At 45.7% G+C, this 17,818-nt stretch overlaps 1 protein-coding gene across 10 annotated transcripts in view; it reads left to right on the plus strand.

The window, feature by feature from the left end:
• The window catches only part of SOX5 (SRY-box transcription factor 5), a 771,121-nt gene that overhangs the window by 717,783 nt on the left and 35,520 nt on the right, over positions 1 to 17,818 (plus strand). For all 10 annotated transcript variants that reach the window (XM_028746002.2, XM_077935293.1, XM_028746004.2 and 7 more), the window contains one exon: positions 8,765 to 8,937. In XM_028746002.2, coding sequence (XP_028601835.2) covers positions 8,765 to 8,937 — 173 coding nt within the window. The remainder of the gene's footprint in view (positions 1 to 8,764; positions 8,938 to 17,818) is intronic.

The following is a 17,818-nucleotide window of genomic DNA, read 5'->3' on the forward strand; positions in this document are numbered from 1 at the left end:
CAGTGTGGGAAAGAATTGGCAACCAGTGCAGCTATTTTAATGCAGGACTCTCGTGAGATCAGAGGAATAACCTCTGCCAAAGAAACCTCGGAGAACCTAACCTCCTCAAGGATTAATGTGGGTCCTTAATTTTAAGCTCTCGTTTAGAAAAAGGAAGCGAGTTTCTATGACTGGGCTGAAAGTTCTCCTTTGAAAAATTTTGGCTTCAAAATTTGCAGGGGAAGGGGACCAAGGGGGGAAAAAGATGGCGCCCAACTGAGTGCTTGTGGGGGACAGTGACATTCGTCAATGTTTTCAGCCCCTCTGTTATCTATTCTCTTTATTATTGTTGTTTTTAAAATTTCACACCAATTCTGGCAGTAGGAGCTTCCCTAACGTATACTATTTCCAGACTCTGCAGGGTGGTAAAGGCCGGGCATTGAAATAGCAACAGATCTAGCTAGGTAGGAGAGTAATAGAACACCTCTCACAGGACAAAAGTCTGGCTGCTACATTTTGAACCAGTTGAAGCTTCTGAGCGTCTTCAAAGGCAGTCCCACCATAGTCCGCAGCACATTTCCTCTAATAATAAAAAAGCGTCCCTGGTTTTGATATATCCCTCCTCGTGTGCATCAAGGGAAATGTTTACTCTGGTGCATACGGTGTTAGAAACTGGGATATGAAAGCTAGGAGCTGGCACCTTAAACCTAGGATATGGGCACAACAATTGAATGTCTGTTGTTGTTGTTGTTTAGTCGTGTCCGACTCTTCATGACCCCATGGACCAGAGCACGCCAGGCACTCCTGTCTTCCACTGCCTCCCGCAGTTTGGTCAAACTCATGCTGGTAGCTTTGAGAACACTGTCCAACCATCTCGTCCTCTGTCGTCCCCTTCTCCTTGTGCCCTACGTCTTTCCCAACATCAGGGTCTTTTCCAGGGAGTCTTCTCTTCTCATGAGGTGGCCAAAGTATTGGAGTCTCAGCTTCACAATCTGTCCTTCCAGTGAGCACTCAGGGCTGATTTCGTTCAGAATGGAGAGGTTTGATCTTCTTGCAGTCCATGGGACTCTCAAGAGTCTCCTCCAGCACCATAATTCAAAAGCATCAATTCTTCGGCGATCAGTCTTCTTTATGGTCCAGCTCTCACTTCCATACATCACTACTGGGAAAACCATAGCTTTTACTATATGGACCTTTGTTGGCAAGGTGATGTCTCTGCTTTTTAAGATGCCCTTCATGGATCACTGCCTTGCCGTGGCAAAGGGGCTTATATAACTCAGAGAAGCTATGAGCTATGCCGTGCAGGGCCACCCAAGATGGACAGGTCACAGTGGAGAGTTTTGACCAAACGTGATCCACCTGGAGCAGGAACCGGCAAGCCACTCCAGTATCCCTGCCAAGAAAACTCAGTGGACAAAGACAAGCATGGAATGTAAAGGCACACTTTTTTTTAATATAACAAGAATACAAAGCTGAAAATGAATAGACTGCAGCTAAAATATTATGTTCATTTTTCACATGGTCTAGTAGTCCTTCCCCTGCCCAGCCCCCTAATATTCTTAAGAGGGATTCTTCTCCACTCTTTACAGAGTAGCTGTAAGTGGGGAGGCAGAGAAAAAGGTCCTCCTTTCCTTCTAGTCTGCAGTTTTAACCTGAAATCTTAGGCGCAGTCCTGCGCCCAGAGCTCAGAAACTGCTCGCGCTAATAAAATTCCCTGTCGCAATATGCGCCTAGAACAGTTTCGAACATTGGGCGCATGGGTTGGGGCACTGGGTGCGCACTGGTGTCACTGGGTGAGGGTACCAGGAGAGCTGTTGGGATGCCACACACAACTGCAGTCCAGACAAACTCCCCCCCCCAAATCCAACGTTCAAAGGCACTTTTAAGCTTGTTCAACGAGCCTCGGAGTAGCTGCACGCACTTCTTAATTTTCCAGATAAAATCTTTTCCTTCCCACTTTCTGGTCTCTTCCCTGCATTTGGAATCCTCGCCATTTCCCTCCCTCCCTTTCAGTGAAATGTAGATTTTGAAAGGCTGTACCTGTAATGAGTGATAATGTAATTGGATAAAAGCTGTGAGGATGACTGGAGTTGTAAAGGTCACTCTTGTAAGGAGAATTAATGTGTTATACCATTAATAAACCATGGGAAACTGTGGACCAAAAGATAACATATTTAAGTTATTGTTAATGACATGGGCTTCGCCACTGTATATCTTTGTGAGACAGATATAGAAAGGGACTTTTTGAGGTTACTGAAGGGGATCGTGGTGCGTGCCGGCTAGGATAATGGAGCCTGGTCGTCGTCGTCGTCTTCTTCTTCTTCTCCTTCTTCTTCTTCTTCTTCTTCTTCTTCTTCTTCTTCTTCTTCTTCTTCTTCTTCTTTCCTTTAAGTTTGGGAAATCTCTGGCTGCTGCCAGGTTGCTGTTTGAGTTACAGTCAGGAAGAGATGGTTAGAAGCAGAATGAGGCAGAAAGTTGATTCAGTTCTCCTTTAAAGTCAAATCTGTCAAAGCTCAGAAACAAAAATGCCCTGGCAAAAAGAAATATCTTCTCACCTGGTGCCAAAAATAATCAGACTTGAGCCTCTCTAGGTACAGCATTTGAGAGTCAGCACATTCCTGCCATTGATCATCACTGGCTTCACTTCCAAACACAGAATCTGGAAAAGAGTCTTTGAGGAACATCTTAGTAGCATTTTTAAGATTGCCACAGTTTCCTGCATGTGCCTAAGCTCAGTTTGTGACTTAGCTGCCATATTTTGTTTTACCTGAAGTTTCTGAACCATCTTCAATGGCACCCTCGCATGCAATTCATCATAGTGATCCAAATAGCCAAAATAGTGATCCATAAACTGGCCAGGCCAGCCAAGGCCATATCTATCACACCAGCCTTAGGTGATGTTTTGGTAGCCTGCTTGGGCTTCCTACACATGCACCCTAAAGCGAAGTTTCAGAAGTGAAACCCCACCAGAAACAGATGCAGCACTGTCTCCAAAAATTGGCGAACCACCTGCCAACAGCAGCTCCATCTTGGTGGAATTTAAAGCATTCCTATCAAGACTTTGCATTTGGTACAACTAATAGCTCTAATTGGCTCCTCCTGCTCCTCCTGAAGTATCCTATGATGGTCTCAAAGATCAACTTGTGATTGTTCTGTAAAGCAGGACTCCCTTCTCTGCACATCCTGAGGGGATTTTGAAGTGTTGCGTGTTCAGATCCCAAGACCTCCCCCAATAAATCAAGACACAATTGACACGGAATTTAGTTTAAGGTTATGGGCATAATTTTGGCCAAACTTTATTGATTGCAGATCGTGAGTGGTTTGCTTAGGCGTTGGTTCCCGACTAGCTGCACCTGACCTCAGCAGGGCAGCACTAAGGCCTGGACTGAGGCAGATGTCAGTAAGGGAAAACATCCTGGCAGAGCATTGGACCAGGTTCAGATTCAAGTTCACCCCAAATGATCCCAGGGGTTCTGGCGTGGCGCTAACCCCTTGAATTGGGAACAGACAAAAGCAAGGCGAGCCCCTGGATTCCTTTAACAGAATACCATTTGCACATGGGAGGGGCAGGTGTGACAACCTCCCCTCCCCTCCACCTTGAACCAATGCCTAACCACCAAACCTTACAAAGTTGTGACGATTTGCTACGCGGCAGGCGAAACCCAAGTGGCACCAGCCAATCAGCCAAATGGGAAAATTCCTACTGGGCCCCTGTCCCAAAAGCAGATGACCCATGACGGCATAGCAAGGTCATAAAGATAAAGGTAAAGGAACCCCCTGACCATTAGGTCCAGTTGTGGATGACTCTGGGGTTGCGGCGCTCATCTCGCTTTATCAGCCAAGGGAGCTGGCATACATGTGGCCAGCATGACTAAGCTGCTTCTGGCGAACCAGAGCAGCACACGGAAACACCATTTACCTTCCCACCAGAGTGGTACCTATTTATCTACTTGCACTTTGATGTGCTTTCGAACTGCTAGGTTGGCAGGAGCAGGGACTGAGCAACAGGAGCTCACCCCGTCACAGGGATTCGAACCGCCGACTTTCTGATCGGCAAGCCCTAGGCTCTGTAGTTTAACCCACAGTGCCACCCGCATAATGAACCCTAAATATATGGAGGGTGGGCAGGTGATCCGGTGCAGAAGGCAAAAAAGAGGAAACTGAATGCAACGTGCAGTGGTATATATACGTCCCTCGGTTAATTCATGAAATGATCCCATTGGCCAGATTTGCCCCAGCAACCGAGGGACCACCAATCGGGTTGTTGTGGCTATCCAGTCGCTCCCACCCACAACAGCAGTGAGGTCAATCTTGATGATCTCACTGCAACGTGTGCTCTCTGCGGGGAAGGACACGATTTCCGAAATGTCGACTAGAGCTGCAGCCTTCCTGAAATACGAGTTCCGCGATCCCGTTAATTCCCTGCAACCTGTCTCTTCCGCTGACAGCTTTTAAGAGTTGTTCTGTGCATTATGCAGATTGTGATGGTGGATTGAGGGCCCCCTTGGGTAGGCTACCTTTCCCTCAGCCCTGCTCAGAAGCCCCAGGCCATGTGGGGAAAGTGTGTGCCTTCTTAGGTCAGCATTGTCCCACTTTCCACCAGATGCAATGCTGCAGCGGCGAGCAGCCGCACTCCGACATTCCCTGCATAGTGTGCTAAAGTAGCACACTGTAGAGACTTCCACCTTGCCAGCATAACATGGCAAAGTAGACAGAGCGAGTCAACACCTGCACTTTAGACCAGCTTTTGTCAACCTGGTATCCTCAAGATGTCTTGGGCAACAACTTCCATTAGCTCCAGCCAGCAAAATATCTAGAGGTTTTAGGCGAATGCTGCTTTGGAATTAAGGAGTGTGGGCAATGAATATTGTCCCACATTTAAAGAAAAAAATGAGGTAGAAAAGTAGGTTTTTTGTTTGTTTTGTAATTCGTTTTTATTAAAGAACAAAAAATCAAGTTATAACAGAAGGAAGTTAAGAGAGGGGGGAAATGACATTTTCTTAACATTTGCATCCCAGTATATTATAGATATCTACTTTACCATAAATCTATCGATATTCATTTTTAAGAAAAATAAATAAGGAGGCAAACATGGAGATTTTTGAGGACAGTACATTCTGTTGACTAAAGGTAGATTCCTACTCCACTTTTTTAAATTTACTTAGGGGGAAATTCATTAATATAATCAAGAAAAGGAAGAAACTCAGGCGTTCCAGATACTAGCATATTTCACCAAGGCTAATAACGAAATTATAATAATAATTATAAACATCATACTCTAACAACAATATAACAATCTTTCACAAACTCAAAAGTGTGTCCCTTTTTAATTTGTCCTGGGCTCAATTTTAGGGTTTTGTTAAGCCTCTCCCTGATGTGCTAGTTTATTACATGCAAGCAGTTGGGGGTTTGTTTTGTTTTTTCATGTCGGAGAGAATTTAAAAATAGTTGACCCACCTTCAGCCTTGGGCTGAGAAAGTCCCGAAAATAAATAGCTCAGGCCTGTTCTACACATGCGATAGAAAGGACGACACCACTTTAAAGTGCAGGGGGAAGCGTGGGGTCTTCTTTTCGAATGTGAAGAGTGAACGCAAGTGCTTGTAGAAAGCTAGCTCAAAAGGGAACAGGCTTCTGCGATATCTTAGCCTTCTACTGCACTTGCGGTTAGGTGTGTGTTTTTTCTTCCTTAAGCAAACCTAAAGCATTCACGGAATGCCTGCTCCATCTGATACAGCACATCGTGCCACCTAATATTGCTGTAATTTTGCTACCCCCTCACTACCTTCAATGCGAAAATCAACGCTAACCAAGGCTTCCTCTGCCCACTCAAACTGGGAGGCTTCCCAAGCGCCTAGGTTTTGATTTCCCAAGGAAGCGGGAGTTGCCAAACTCCGTTGCTTTCAAAACAATTTTATTTTTTTCTGAAGCGTTTAAAAGCACACACACACACACACACCAGCAACCACCCAACAACCTCTCAGCAGTGCCGCCGCAGACGAACCTGACTCCAGCTTCTCTCCCCGTAACGTTTCAAAGCGGAGCGCGAGGAGACAATGTTGTACATTCTTTGGCAATCGGCAGATCAGATAGAAGGCGCAAGCAATACGGCAAGGATGTGTAATGTGACATGATTAGACAAGGCTCTTTAGGAACAGAACATTCATAATTGAGACAAAAGAAAAGAGTATTAATAACACTTTCCTAACGCGGCAGTTAGCCATTTTATATTTCCTTTCTTTAATCTTAGTGTTTTTCAACAAATCATGGGATTTAATAGCGTGTTTTGGCAGATTAGAGGATTTATGGCCCAGATGTTTTTTGTTCTAAAAATGGATTAGGGTGTAAAGTTTGCTGGAATCCATGGAACATGTTGAGGCAAGCCGGTCATTTTGCGTGTGATTAGTGCCAGCCTTCTGTCTAACAGCCCCTCCATCTGTTACAATTCACCAATGGATCTGGTTAGATTTAGCCTCATGTCACAAACAGAAGCCCCCTTTCCGGGCAATTTCATATTGCAGTTTTCAAGGCTGCTCTCAGAAGGGGGGGGGGGGATATATAAAATGCAATAAATAAATAAATAAATAAATAAATATGCAACTTTGATGCCCTAGCTTTAAAAGATATAGAGAAAGTGACCAGGTTAAGAGGAACGGGGAGGCAGGTAGAGAAATGGCCGATATTAGAATTGGTTCCCCCTCCCCATCTGTTTGAATAGATTGGGGTCTGGAGGTCTTTATTCCCCAACTGTGTGTGTGTGTGTGTGTGTGTGTGTGTGTGTGTGTGTGTGAAAGAACTGCAGCCAAGGAATAAACATCTGACCCAGAATTAGCAGAGCGGGAATCTAAAGTCCATGGCACTATGGTGCCTTATGTGTTTCTGAGTGACAGGTGGCGTAGGGAGGTGTGTGTGTGCGTTTGTGTAGCTGCGGGTGACGTTCCGTAGCTGAGATTTATCTGCTCAGCCGCCGTATCTTACAGCAAAAGCATCATCACCTGTGGTTTATTAAGGGATTTGCGAGTTTAAGGAAACGGGTGTAAGATATTTTGATTTTCTGTTCCTGCCACACAGACTGCAATTAAATAAGCTCAGCTCAGAGGAAGGCAATTATAGCTCCAGTTTTTTTACTGCATGGGATTTCATTTGCTGCAGCAACGAGGCGTGCTAGGTGCTGTACAGAACTTGACCTAGTTCCTATCGCAGCGGACTTAGATTATAAGTAGCATTAGCAAGGCAAGGTGAGCAGGATGCAAAGGGCCGCTGCCCGTGGTCAGAGGTTAGGAAAGGGCCTTTGGGGGAGTGCTACCCAAACACTGGAATGGGCTCCCCTGGACTGCTCGCTTGGTGCCCAGTTTAATGAGTGTTTGGCTCAGAACTAAGGGTTGTGCCCAGGACAGAGTTCCACTTGTGGAATGGAACTTCCTCCCCCTGTGTGCCCCCCAAATCTGTTCTGGGGGGCTTCCTGGAGGGCAGAGCGAGAGATGGAGAGAAAAGTGGTGTCCGGAGTGGGGTGGGGTTGTTGTTTGTTCACAATATAAAAATACAGAACCTGAACTCAAAACACATAACAAAACAAAAATAGAAACAAACCAATAACACGCCTCACAAAAACATTTAGAAGGCCGTAGAATGGTTTGCAAACAGGTTAAGACATTAGCAGGATTAAAGTAAAAGGTAAAAGCCTGCAGTGATATTAAACCAATATGGATTATATGTGATAAATAATGACTAGGTTTAATTTGAAAATGCAGTAAAAATATTATAAGTATAAGGAACTGCAGAAAGAGGGAGAGGGGAGTCGAAATATGATGCATGTAATAACTTGATTTTTAAGTTTGTTTGGTTTTTTTGCTTTTTGTTTGTTGTAAAATGAAAGTTATATATAAAGTAAAAGTCCACAGAATGTTAATCAGCCAAAGGCCTGGTCATAGAAAAACGGTTTCAACTAGTGCCTAAAGTTATGTAATGAAGGCACCAGGCGAGCCTCTCTAGGGAGAGCATTCCACAAAAAAGGGAGATAGAGGGAAAGGGGGCGTCAAAGGAAGAGAAAAGTGGCTGGTGGTTCTTCTTCTCCTTCTCCTTCTCCTTCTCCTTCTCCTTCTCCTTCTCCTTCTCCTTCTCCTTCTCCTTCTCCTTCTCCTTCTCTTTCTCTTTCTCCTTCTCCTTCTCCTTCTTCTTCTTCTTTCCCCCAGCCCATCACAACAGCCCACAACAGATTACTCTCTAGGAATGCAGTCCTCAGGTTTTCTTGGAGTGTGGCCATGCCAGTTAATTTCAATGGGCCTACTCGGAGTACAGCAAGTATTGGACCGACCCATAATCTTTATCTCCATGGCTTTTGTTATGGCTCTGTAGTCTTAAGGTGGTCCTGGAGGTCTCTTTCCTAGCTTGTCTATAAAACAGGAGTAATAGTGGCATGCTTCCAAAGGGGAGTAAAATTCATTTTGTATGTTTGATTGATTGATTGATTGATCTTGCACACAGTAAACAATTTCCTTGTGCTATCTGGCCAAGCGAGGGAAAGTAGTTATTTAGCATCCTCAAAACTTGTTTTTAAAGCCTCCTGATACCACTGATGATCTTTTATTTCCATACGTTGACTGAAGAATGAATAAAATACTCGTCCATTTATACCACAGGGTGTTTCCATCCCTAATTCGAGGCACTAGCAACTGATGAGTCCATTAAAAAAAGGCCACCAGAATGTTTTGAAGATAACTGCTCGCAATGTTTCCTGGTAACCTTGCTTCTGTTTGTGTCCCCTCTCTCCCCTCCACCCCGTGCCTAGATATCCTTTCCTCTATCACATCGTCAGGGTACTTAAATGACCACGATGCTGTTACCAAGGCGATCCAGGAGGCTCGGCAGATGAAGGAGCAGCTACGGCGGGAGCAACAGGTGCTCGACGGGAAGGTTGCTGTGACAAACAACTTGGGTCTGAATAACTGCAGGACAGACAAGGTCAGTCTTCCAAGAATCCTCTTGGCAGTTCGGCTCCCAAGTGTTGCACCTGACTGCTCTCTGTACCAGCTTTTCTGTTTGGAACAGGGGTTCGGTGGGGCTTTTCTACTTGGAGGGCTGCATTTTGGGGGGCCACATGCCAGAGGCAAAAAAAAAAATGGATAGGGCAATGAATTTAAATTCTTCCTCTGCCACACAACCTTTCTACACCCACCCACCCTGCTGTATCCTCTACCCAAGAGAGCAGGAAGCATTATCAGAGATCATGTAATTAACGTCCCCTCTAGTTCTATGCTTGGATATGCTTTGAACCAAGCTTTGGTGGCTGTAGGGGTATGTCTCCATCTCTCGTTCTGAGGAGGGCCTTGGTCCAGTCACTGCCTCTCACCATTGTCTACCACACAGGGTTGTTTTGAGGCAACCATTCAGACCGCCCTGAGTACCTTGGGATGAGATTGGGAGGAAGACTGGGGTGAGGATGGCATAATAAATAATAGGAGGGGCATCTTGAGCCGCTGATATGGGGCGTAAAGGTAAAGGGACCCCTGACCGTTAGGTCCAGTCGCGGACGACTCTGGGGTTGCGGCGCTCATCTCGCTCTAAAGGCCAAGGGAGCCAGCGTTTGTCCGCAGACAGCTTCCGGGTCATGCAGCCAGCATGACTAAGCCGCTTCTGGTGAACCAGAGCAGCACATAGAAATGCCGTTTACCTTCCCACCGGAGCGGTACCTATTTATCTACTTGCACTTTGACATGCTTTCGAACTGCTAGGTTGGCAGGAGCTGGGACTGAGCAACAGGAGCTCACCCCGTTGCGGGGATTCGAACCGCCAATCTTCTGATCAGCAAGCCCAAGAGGCTCAGTGGTTTAGACCACAGCGCCACCCGCGATATGGTATGATATGGGGCTTAAGAAATTATATTTGGGCTTCTCCAATTTATCTTTCTTTTGCAATGTTCAGACTCTACCAGTTTTTTTATTTATGTAATCCACACACTGACTCAAAGAAGGGAAAGAAGAAAGCCCTAATAAGCCCTTTTGCACGGGTGTATGTGTTTGAATGTAACAAGATGAGTGTTTTGGTGTGTGTATTTTTTAAAAAAGCGCTATTCCATGCTGTCAATACGTATTATGCCTGGGTGATCCTTGAAGTATTTGGTCCAAGTGGGAAAAAAACATGCTTTTTTTTTTGGAAATACGTGTGTTGGGGAGATGAGCTGGATTTGAAAATAATGTTATTCAAGCTTCTCTGGGAGCAAAAGCTTTTGCTGACACGGAGGCTAAGCTGCTGGTGACGTCAGGCTGTCATGCATGTTTGTGAGTTTTTCTTATGAGTCATGTTAGATGACACAGCAAAAAAAAAAAAACAACACACAATCCCAGAAACGCTAGGCTCCTGTACTCTTCAGCTGGTGTAGTGGCTAGAGTTCCTGGCTAAGAGCGAGGTGGCCTGAGACCATATCTCCACCCAGCCATGAAGCTTCTGTCCAGCCAGTCCCACTCAGCCTAACCCACCACAAAGAGTTGTTGTGATGGACTGGAGAAAGTGAGATGACAATGAGGTCCTTGGAGAAAAGGCATAATAAATTTAATAAAACTTAGTGTCTGCTACTATAGCTGGCTGCTGATCTTTGCTGGTTCATGTAGAAGTTGACATGGATCTTTTGTGGAACCTAGATGTGGCCCTCTAGATGTTTTTGGACTCCAACTCCTGCCAGCCCCAGCCAGCATGGTCCACAGTCAGGGATGATGGGAGTCCAATAGGCCTAACAGCACCTGGAGGTTCCCCAGCCCTGCCATAAACAAAAATGGAGATTATTCAGCTCTGACTTAATATAGTCCTCATTTAGAGAAAACAGCATAGCTGTCAACTTTCAGATTTGACAATAAGGGATCAGCAGCCTCACCAGTCCCGGGGACAGTCTACGAAATATCTAACAATCCAGGATAGCAGTGGGAAGCAGCGGGAAACGGCGCTGGAATAAGGGAATTTCCTGCAAAAAAAGGGAAAGTTGACAGCTATGGAAAACAGGGTATCGCCGCATTGGAGGTTGGGTAGGAAATTGTTCATCTTGCGAACCTCCTAGTTGAGAAAGGATTTGAACCCTGAGCTAGAGCAATAGGAAACACACACACACACACCTTTAAAAAAATAGCCATGCTTCTACTGCCTTTCTCATGGTGTGAATTCCTTGGTTTCCTTGTATTTCATCCTCGCCCCCTGGCTCCCCTGTGAATTTTCACAGTGCAGGCTTTTTTTCTGCCCCTTGCTGAGTGTGTGAATGGACTCGCTGCTGCCTTTCCCTGCCACTTTCACAACACTGGAAATTGAGAGCTGTTGGCCAGGACAAGGGACGTGGGGGGGGGCAGAGCGAAAACCCTGAAAACACTCTTTCAAGAAAATGTCACATCTGTAAGGGGAAAGAAGTGCAGCTGTGCTAAAGTATCCTGTCTGAGAGACAAATTTGCAGCTGAGGAAAACATAGAACTTGGGGTTCGGACATGCATTGTTGGTTCGGCTTCACTGTTCCAGATTTGCATATCAAAAGTCCTGATGATGCAGCCGGACAGGATACAGAATATATAGAAGGAAAGAGGGAGGAAGATGATGGCGGCAGGCCTCAGCCTCCATGACAGGCTTCTTCAACAGGGTGCTCTCCAATTCCCATCACACCTGACCATTCCCCGTGTGGTCTGGATCTGACACAAGTTGTGGCCCAACACATCTGGAGGGGCCCCAGTTGGGGAAGAGTTCTCCATTCCGTCAACTGTTCCGTGCATAAAATATCAAGCTTACTGAAGTCCAGGGCCCTCTCACAACATACTGTTTCTTATGAACAGGGAGGGCAAAGAAGGGGAAGGTGGAGCAAACAGGTTTGACTTGGAAGGCCAGGAGAGTTCAAGATGACCGAAAGTATTAGCTTGGGGATAGAAGAAGAGTGCTGCTTGCTCAGGTCAATGGTCCATCTAGTCCAGCATTAGACACCTAATGAGAAGGACCTAATCGCAACAGCGTTCTCCCCATTTGTGATTCCCATCAACTGGTCCTCAGAGGTGCAACACCTTTGACCGTGGAGGAAGACCATAAAGCCATCATGCCTAGTAGCCATCAGTGCCTCTTCTGGTAGCTATTTCCATAGTTAAAACTATGCACTGTGTGGAGAAGTGTTTCATTTTGTCTTTCCTGAATCTCTCAACATTTCTGCTTTCTTAGATGTTCCCACGTTGTAGTATTATGAAAGAAGGAGAAAAACTGTTCTGTCTGCTTTCTCTAGTTGTTGTACACCTCTTGGTAGATTGTGATAAGCTTTGAAAAGCAAAGATCCCTGGTCACTGGTAGCTTTGTGGGGGATTATTTTTATTGTAAACTGCCCTGTGATCCTCGGATGAAGGCTGATATAAAACTGTTGTTGTTGATGTTGTTGTTTACCCAAACCTTAGCTATTTAGATTGCAGAGGCATTGTCGTGATCACTGTTCTCCAGTTATCAGTATACAGAGTTATATTCACAGCACAGCATTGTGAAACTGGTAGCTTAAGACCAGAGTTAAATATTACTGGAGCATTAAGCTACTGCTTCTGAAAACAGCAGACATCCCATTCCTCTCTCACCCAGTAACATCCAGTAAAACAAAATTCACCACAGGTCTCCAGCACACTCTTTTTGAGTTTTATTTGATCCATTCTAAACAATCACAGGGAAGAAGCTGTTTGTTTTTAACAGAAGCTGATCCTTCTCAGCATGTCAGATCCTGTGTGATGTCACAGATTCTGAAAGTTCACATCAAAACCCAGCCCTGCCTATGCCTCCTTGGAGCAACTTATTGGAACAACCTGATTCTTGGACATTAAATAACTATCCCTGGTCTTGATTGGGACCATAGCATGTGACTTAACCTATTGCTCCTCTTCTGTGGTCCTGGAAATATATCCCCATGTGTCACAAATAGTAATAGTAAAAAAGAAAAGTCCATATGAGTCTCCTGGTCATTATAATCATAGTACCCTGCAGCTGATTTTTGGCAATTGGCTTTTCTTTATTTAGAGCATTTTTACCCACTGAAAAGGCTCCCAGAGGGGCTTATAACAATCAATAAGACAGTCAGGCTTACAGTTTAATTCAGCCCCCTGCAATGCAGGAATATGCATCCTTACGGGGATTGAACCTGCGACGTTGACATTATCAGCACCATGCTCTAACCAACTGAGCTTTTTGTACTTTCCCTGGCTCGGTAAGAGTGTGCAGCAAGGTTAGTTAAAAATGACTTGGACTTGGCCCCAGAAGTCGTTCTGAGCACGAGGACTCATCCCTGCGGAGGTGAAGTGATAATAAAAAGGGTACCCCTAAGCATGTAAAGAGTGCCTTCTCTTACCAGTAAGAACTAAGCAAGATGACATAATGAGCGTGTGGCAGCAGATGATGATGAAAATTGCACTTAAGCTTTCCCCAACATCTGGCAGAACATCTGGCTGTGATGTCACTGCATTTTGTGTGCCACTCCTCTGTGTTATTGGCTGGCAGTGAGCAGGGAGTCACGGAAGGTTGTGCTGCTGCCACGACACACTGAAAAACTCTTCTAGATATAATGGAGGGGTGGGAATGGCTCTGCGGGTGCCATGTTTGGTGTAAGTCATGCATTCGTCGCAATCTCAGTTTTGACCCTGACTTCCTAACCTACTTAGCTGCCACCCCAAACACTTACAGGATTAGAGGGGAAACCGCTTTTAAAATTGTGAGGGTAACTTCAGGACAAATTTCCTGGCCTCTCTTATTACACAAATTGAGCAATGAATGTAGTGTGGCCCATTTTTTGTGGCGAGTGAGAAAGAAGAATCCCCTCTTGATTTCAGAGGGGAAAGTGCCTCATTCTCCAATAACTAACTCTCTCCCCCTTTTCTGATGCTCCCAGCGAGCTCAGCAATGACCTCCCCATGCAGCAGCCCCACAAGTGGAACGTACTCTGTGTGCCACGCCCCCAAGTGTAAAATATGGGGAAATTGCTGCAATTTCGGGCATTTTCCAGAGAGGAACTCTGGAGGACAAAAAGTGCTTGGCATAATAGGCGTCTCTCACCACCTAAGATCTGCTTTAGAGGAATAAAGGGCAGCTTTGGTTGGGGGGGGGGGAGGCAAGAGCATGGGCGGTGTGAGGTGGGGGGGCTGCAAATGAAGAGTGAGTGTTGATGGTGCTACAGATAGAGGAGCCCCAGCAAGGGAGGTGGGGAGAGTGGTGCTGCGCGGGGAGAAAATGGAGTGTCAAATATAAGACGAAGTGATCGCAAGCACAAAGGAATTTATATTCAAATATTTAAGCATTCTTGAAAGGATGCTCGGAGCAGAAATTCCTTTTCTCTGCTCCCCATGTAGAAATGACTTTAACACTCAGCCAGATGCTAATGCAAAGTGACTCAAGCTATTCCTCGCAAGCATAGCTAAATTGCCGTTATTTGTTAAGCACATTGAATTCAGCTGTGGATACAGCAGTTGGTTGCATTTAGAAAGCATCTGTACTCCCCTTTCCCTTCTCCTCCTTCTTCTTAATCCTCCAAAGCAGAGACAAGTCTACCTATCTCCTCCTCCTCCTCCTCCGCTGGCCCCCTCTCCTCCCCTGCGCTAGCTGGGAATTGTCAAGTGACAACCGACCAAATCCTTTTGGACAGGAAGCCTTCATCCGAACTCCTATATACTTGCAAAGCGGGGCCTTGTGGTCGGGATCAGGGAGCCCATTAAAAGCGCTTTGATGGTATGGAAATCCATCTTCATGAAGCAGGCCAGGCCCCTAAGCAGCCTGCTGTTTAGCTGTGGTTACAGATCAGTCATTCACTTCGGAGGGCAGTAATTGTGCTGACGGCTTGTATGGCAAGGGAAGTACATAAAATAATCCAGGGCCCTCCGCCGTGGCACTGTGAGTTAATCTTCTTTAATACAGATCAGCTGTTGTTCTAACACATGACTTTGCGACGGCCCTGGTGACTCCACTTCAGCTTTTTTGATTAAGTAACAGGAGCTACAGCCCTCATCTGTGTCCACTTTTCGTCTGCCACTTTTCGGTTGTCAGGCTCCGTCTCAACCTCGTCTCCTGTGCTCGTTTGCATGCCTTCGTCTCGGGAGTGGGGAAGAGCGATCCCCTTTCAGTGTTATGCGCTGAAAGGAGGCAAGCTGCCACCAGATTCTTCCCCGACCCCCCCCCCCAAATCCCCGACCCCAGCAAACCTCTGAGGTAAACTTGGTGGCTAATGCTCTGAGGAACATCTGAGGAATTCTGAGGGAAGCGAACAGCCTTTCAGTAAGACCGGCAAAGCTTCGCAAGGATGGGTGAGGTGTTTCTATGGACTCCCAAGGAACCCACACAAAAAACATGAGTCCAGCTTGTTGGTTGCTTGCTTGTTCGTTAAGACCATATCCATCCATTTTAAACACTGTCATATTGACTTTAATAGCCATGGCTTCCACCACAAAGAATCCTGGGGACTGTAGTTTGTTGAGAGTTGTTAGGGTTCCCAAATTGCAGAGTGGTTTAACAGTCAGTCCCCTTTCCCAGGGAACTCTGGGGATTGCAACTTGGCGAGGGGGATAGGGGTCTCCTAACAACTGTCAGCACTCTTGACAATCTACAGTCCCCAGGACTCTCTGGGGAAATCATAGACTTGTAGAGTTGGAAGGGGCCATGAGGGTCATCTAGTCCAACCCCCTGCAATGTGGAAATCTAAGGCATCCATGACGGATGGCCACCCAACCTCTGCTTAAAAACCTTTAAAAAAGAAGGAGAGTCCACCACCTGCCGGGGAGTCCGTTTCACTGTTGAACAGCTCTTACCGTCAGAACGTTCTTCCTGATGTTTAGATGAAATCTCGTTTCTTGAAGCCATTGGTTCAAGTCCACCCTCCAGAGCAGGAGGACTTTAGATATTTGAAGATGGCCATCATATCTCCTCTCAGCCTCCTCTTTTCCAGGGTAAAATACCCGGATCCTTCAACCGTTCCTCATAAGGCTTGGTTTCTCGACCCTTGATCCATGCATGTTAAAGTAGCATCATAGTGCTTCAAATGTTTAGTGTGAGTATGGCCATGTAGAACATTTATACCCTGCTTTATAGCCCCAAGAGGCTCTCAAAGCACCTCAGAGAAGATTCTCAAAATGAAATCACACTCAGATCTAGTATAGGAACGAAAGCTCCATGGTATTCATACAGGCGCCATACATGCTGACCTCCCAGCAACAGAGTCATGGCCACTTATCAAGAGGGGGAGGTGCAATGCAGTGTGAGCATTGCCTGTGTGTGGACACACCACCGGGAATGCCAGATTGACTCTGCTGGTGTGCCCACACAGTGCCAATGTTCCTGCCATCTTGCCTGGTACTTGGCTGCTTCTGTGTCCATTTGGAACCAGGATTATTCAGGCAGTATTTCCTATCCCCATCCTTGCTCTTCCCAGGCATCATGTTAGACGGAGTCTCCACCTACATCCTCTTAAGGAAGCAGGGTGGGGCTAAGTAACTGGAAATCTTTTTCGGTCCATGATGGAGGCAAGTCTTCCCTTGGTGACTTCTGCCGGGCAGCAGGCCCTCTACTTCAGGGGAGTAGGGCTGAGCTTTGTGGCCTTTACTCAGTCTGTGATCTTTTAGGCTGTGGGGTGAGATGTAAGGGCAGATCAAATGTTTTCCAGAGAGAATTTTGAGGCAAACTTTCAGGGCAGGGGAAATTTCAAAGGCTAAAGGGGAACTGTGTATGGAGGAGTGTTCACATGCAGATGGTCCCACCAGTTCAAGCCTCAACTAAATTATTGCCGTTAGCAGGGACAAGATGAACTATAGACCCCTTTTCACCTGACTTGGCCAGCAACTATGGACATTATTACTATTATTGTTGTTATTAGCACCATGCGGGCAGGGAACATGGACATGTTTTCTTCTGAAACTCCACAAAACATCCAGCTATGCTGATGTCACTGTATGAATCACCTCTGCAAATGCTACCATCACAATCGTCAACACATTATCAAGAAATTGTTTCCTGCTTGGCAGGGGGTTGGACTCGATGGCCCTTGTGGTCTCTTCCAACTCTATGATTCTATGAAAAGGTGTGTGGCCATGATATTCCACCAGGCAATTGTTTCTGGAATGCCACCCACAATAAATGAACAACCTAGAAATATGTATATACACCCCCCCCCCCAAGAAGAGATCTGTAAATAAGTCTTGACTAATGTGTCTTCCCGTGATCAGTAGTCCTACCCGGGTAGGAGAAAATAAATTTCATTTTATGTGCACGCATATAATGAATGCAGCTCAGATTTTAATTGAGAAGGCAATAAAGTGTATTTTTAAAATATCTTTACTTTTCTTGGAAGAGTTTCAACCAAAGAGAGAGAGAGAACGAACATGTGCCCGGCTTGTGTATTTTTCTGGTTTCTTGGAAACCTGGGGACACAGTTGTATTTATAATTGTCACCTCCAGTTAATTATAGCTTGATACTTTCTGTATCTAAACAAAAATAACTTTTTGAAAAAGCTTTGTTCCAATAGTGCAGTTTAACATCCAGAGAGAGTGATGCTTAGGAGCCATTAAAGATATTTCACCTTGCCCTCTGTAGAGTTAAGAATTATCTCCTTCTCCACGTGGCCTGGAGTAGAGTGAAATTCAAACAGGCTATATATGGCCAAAACTGTGCATTCCAAAGCTGGGGCAGAACCTCAATACAGTACCTACCTGATGCCCAAATCCCAAAATACAACTTATACTTTTAAATCTGTACTTCTTTGAATCCTGTTGCATGGTTCGTCAACCAAAAATGGTGTAAAGGTAAAGGTACCCCTGCCCGTACGGGCCAGTCGTGTCCGACTCTAGGGTTGTGCGCCCATCTCACTTAAGAGGCCGGGGG

Source organism: Podarcis muralis, chromosome 10 (genome assembly GCF_964188315.1).
Source record: "Podarcis muralis chromosome 10, rPodMur119.hap1.1, whole genome shotgun sequence".
NCBI classification, from domain to species: Eukaryota; Metazoa; Chordata; class Lepidosauria; order Squamata; family Lacertidae; genus Podarcis; species Podarcis muralis.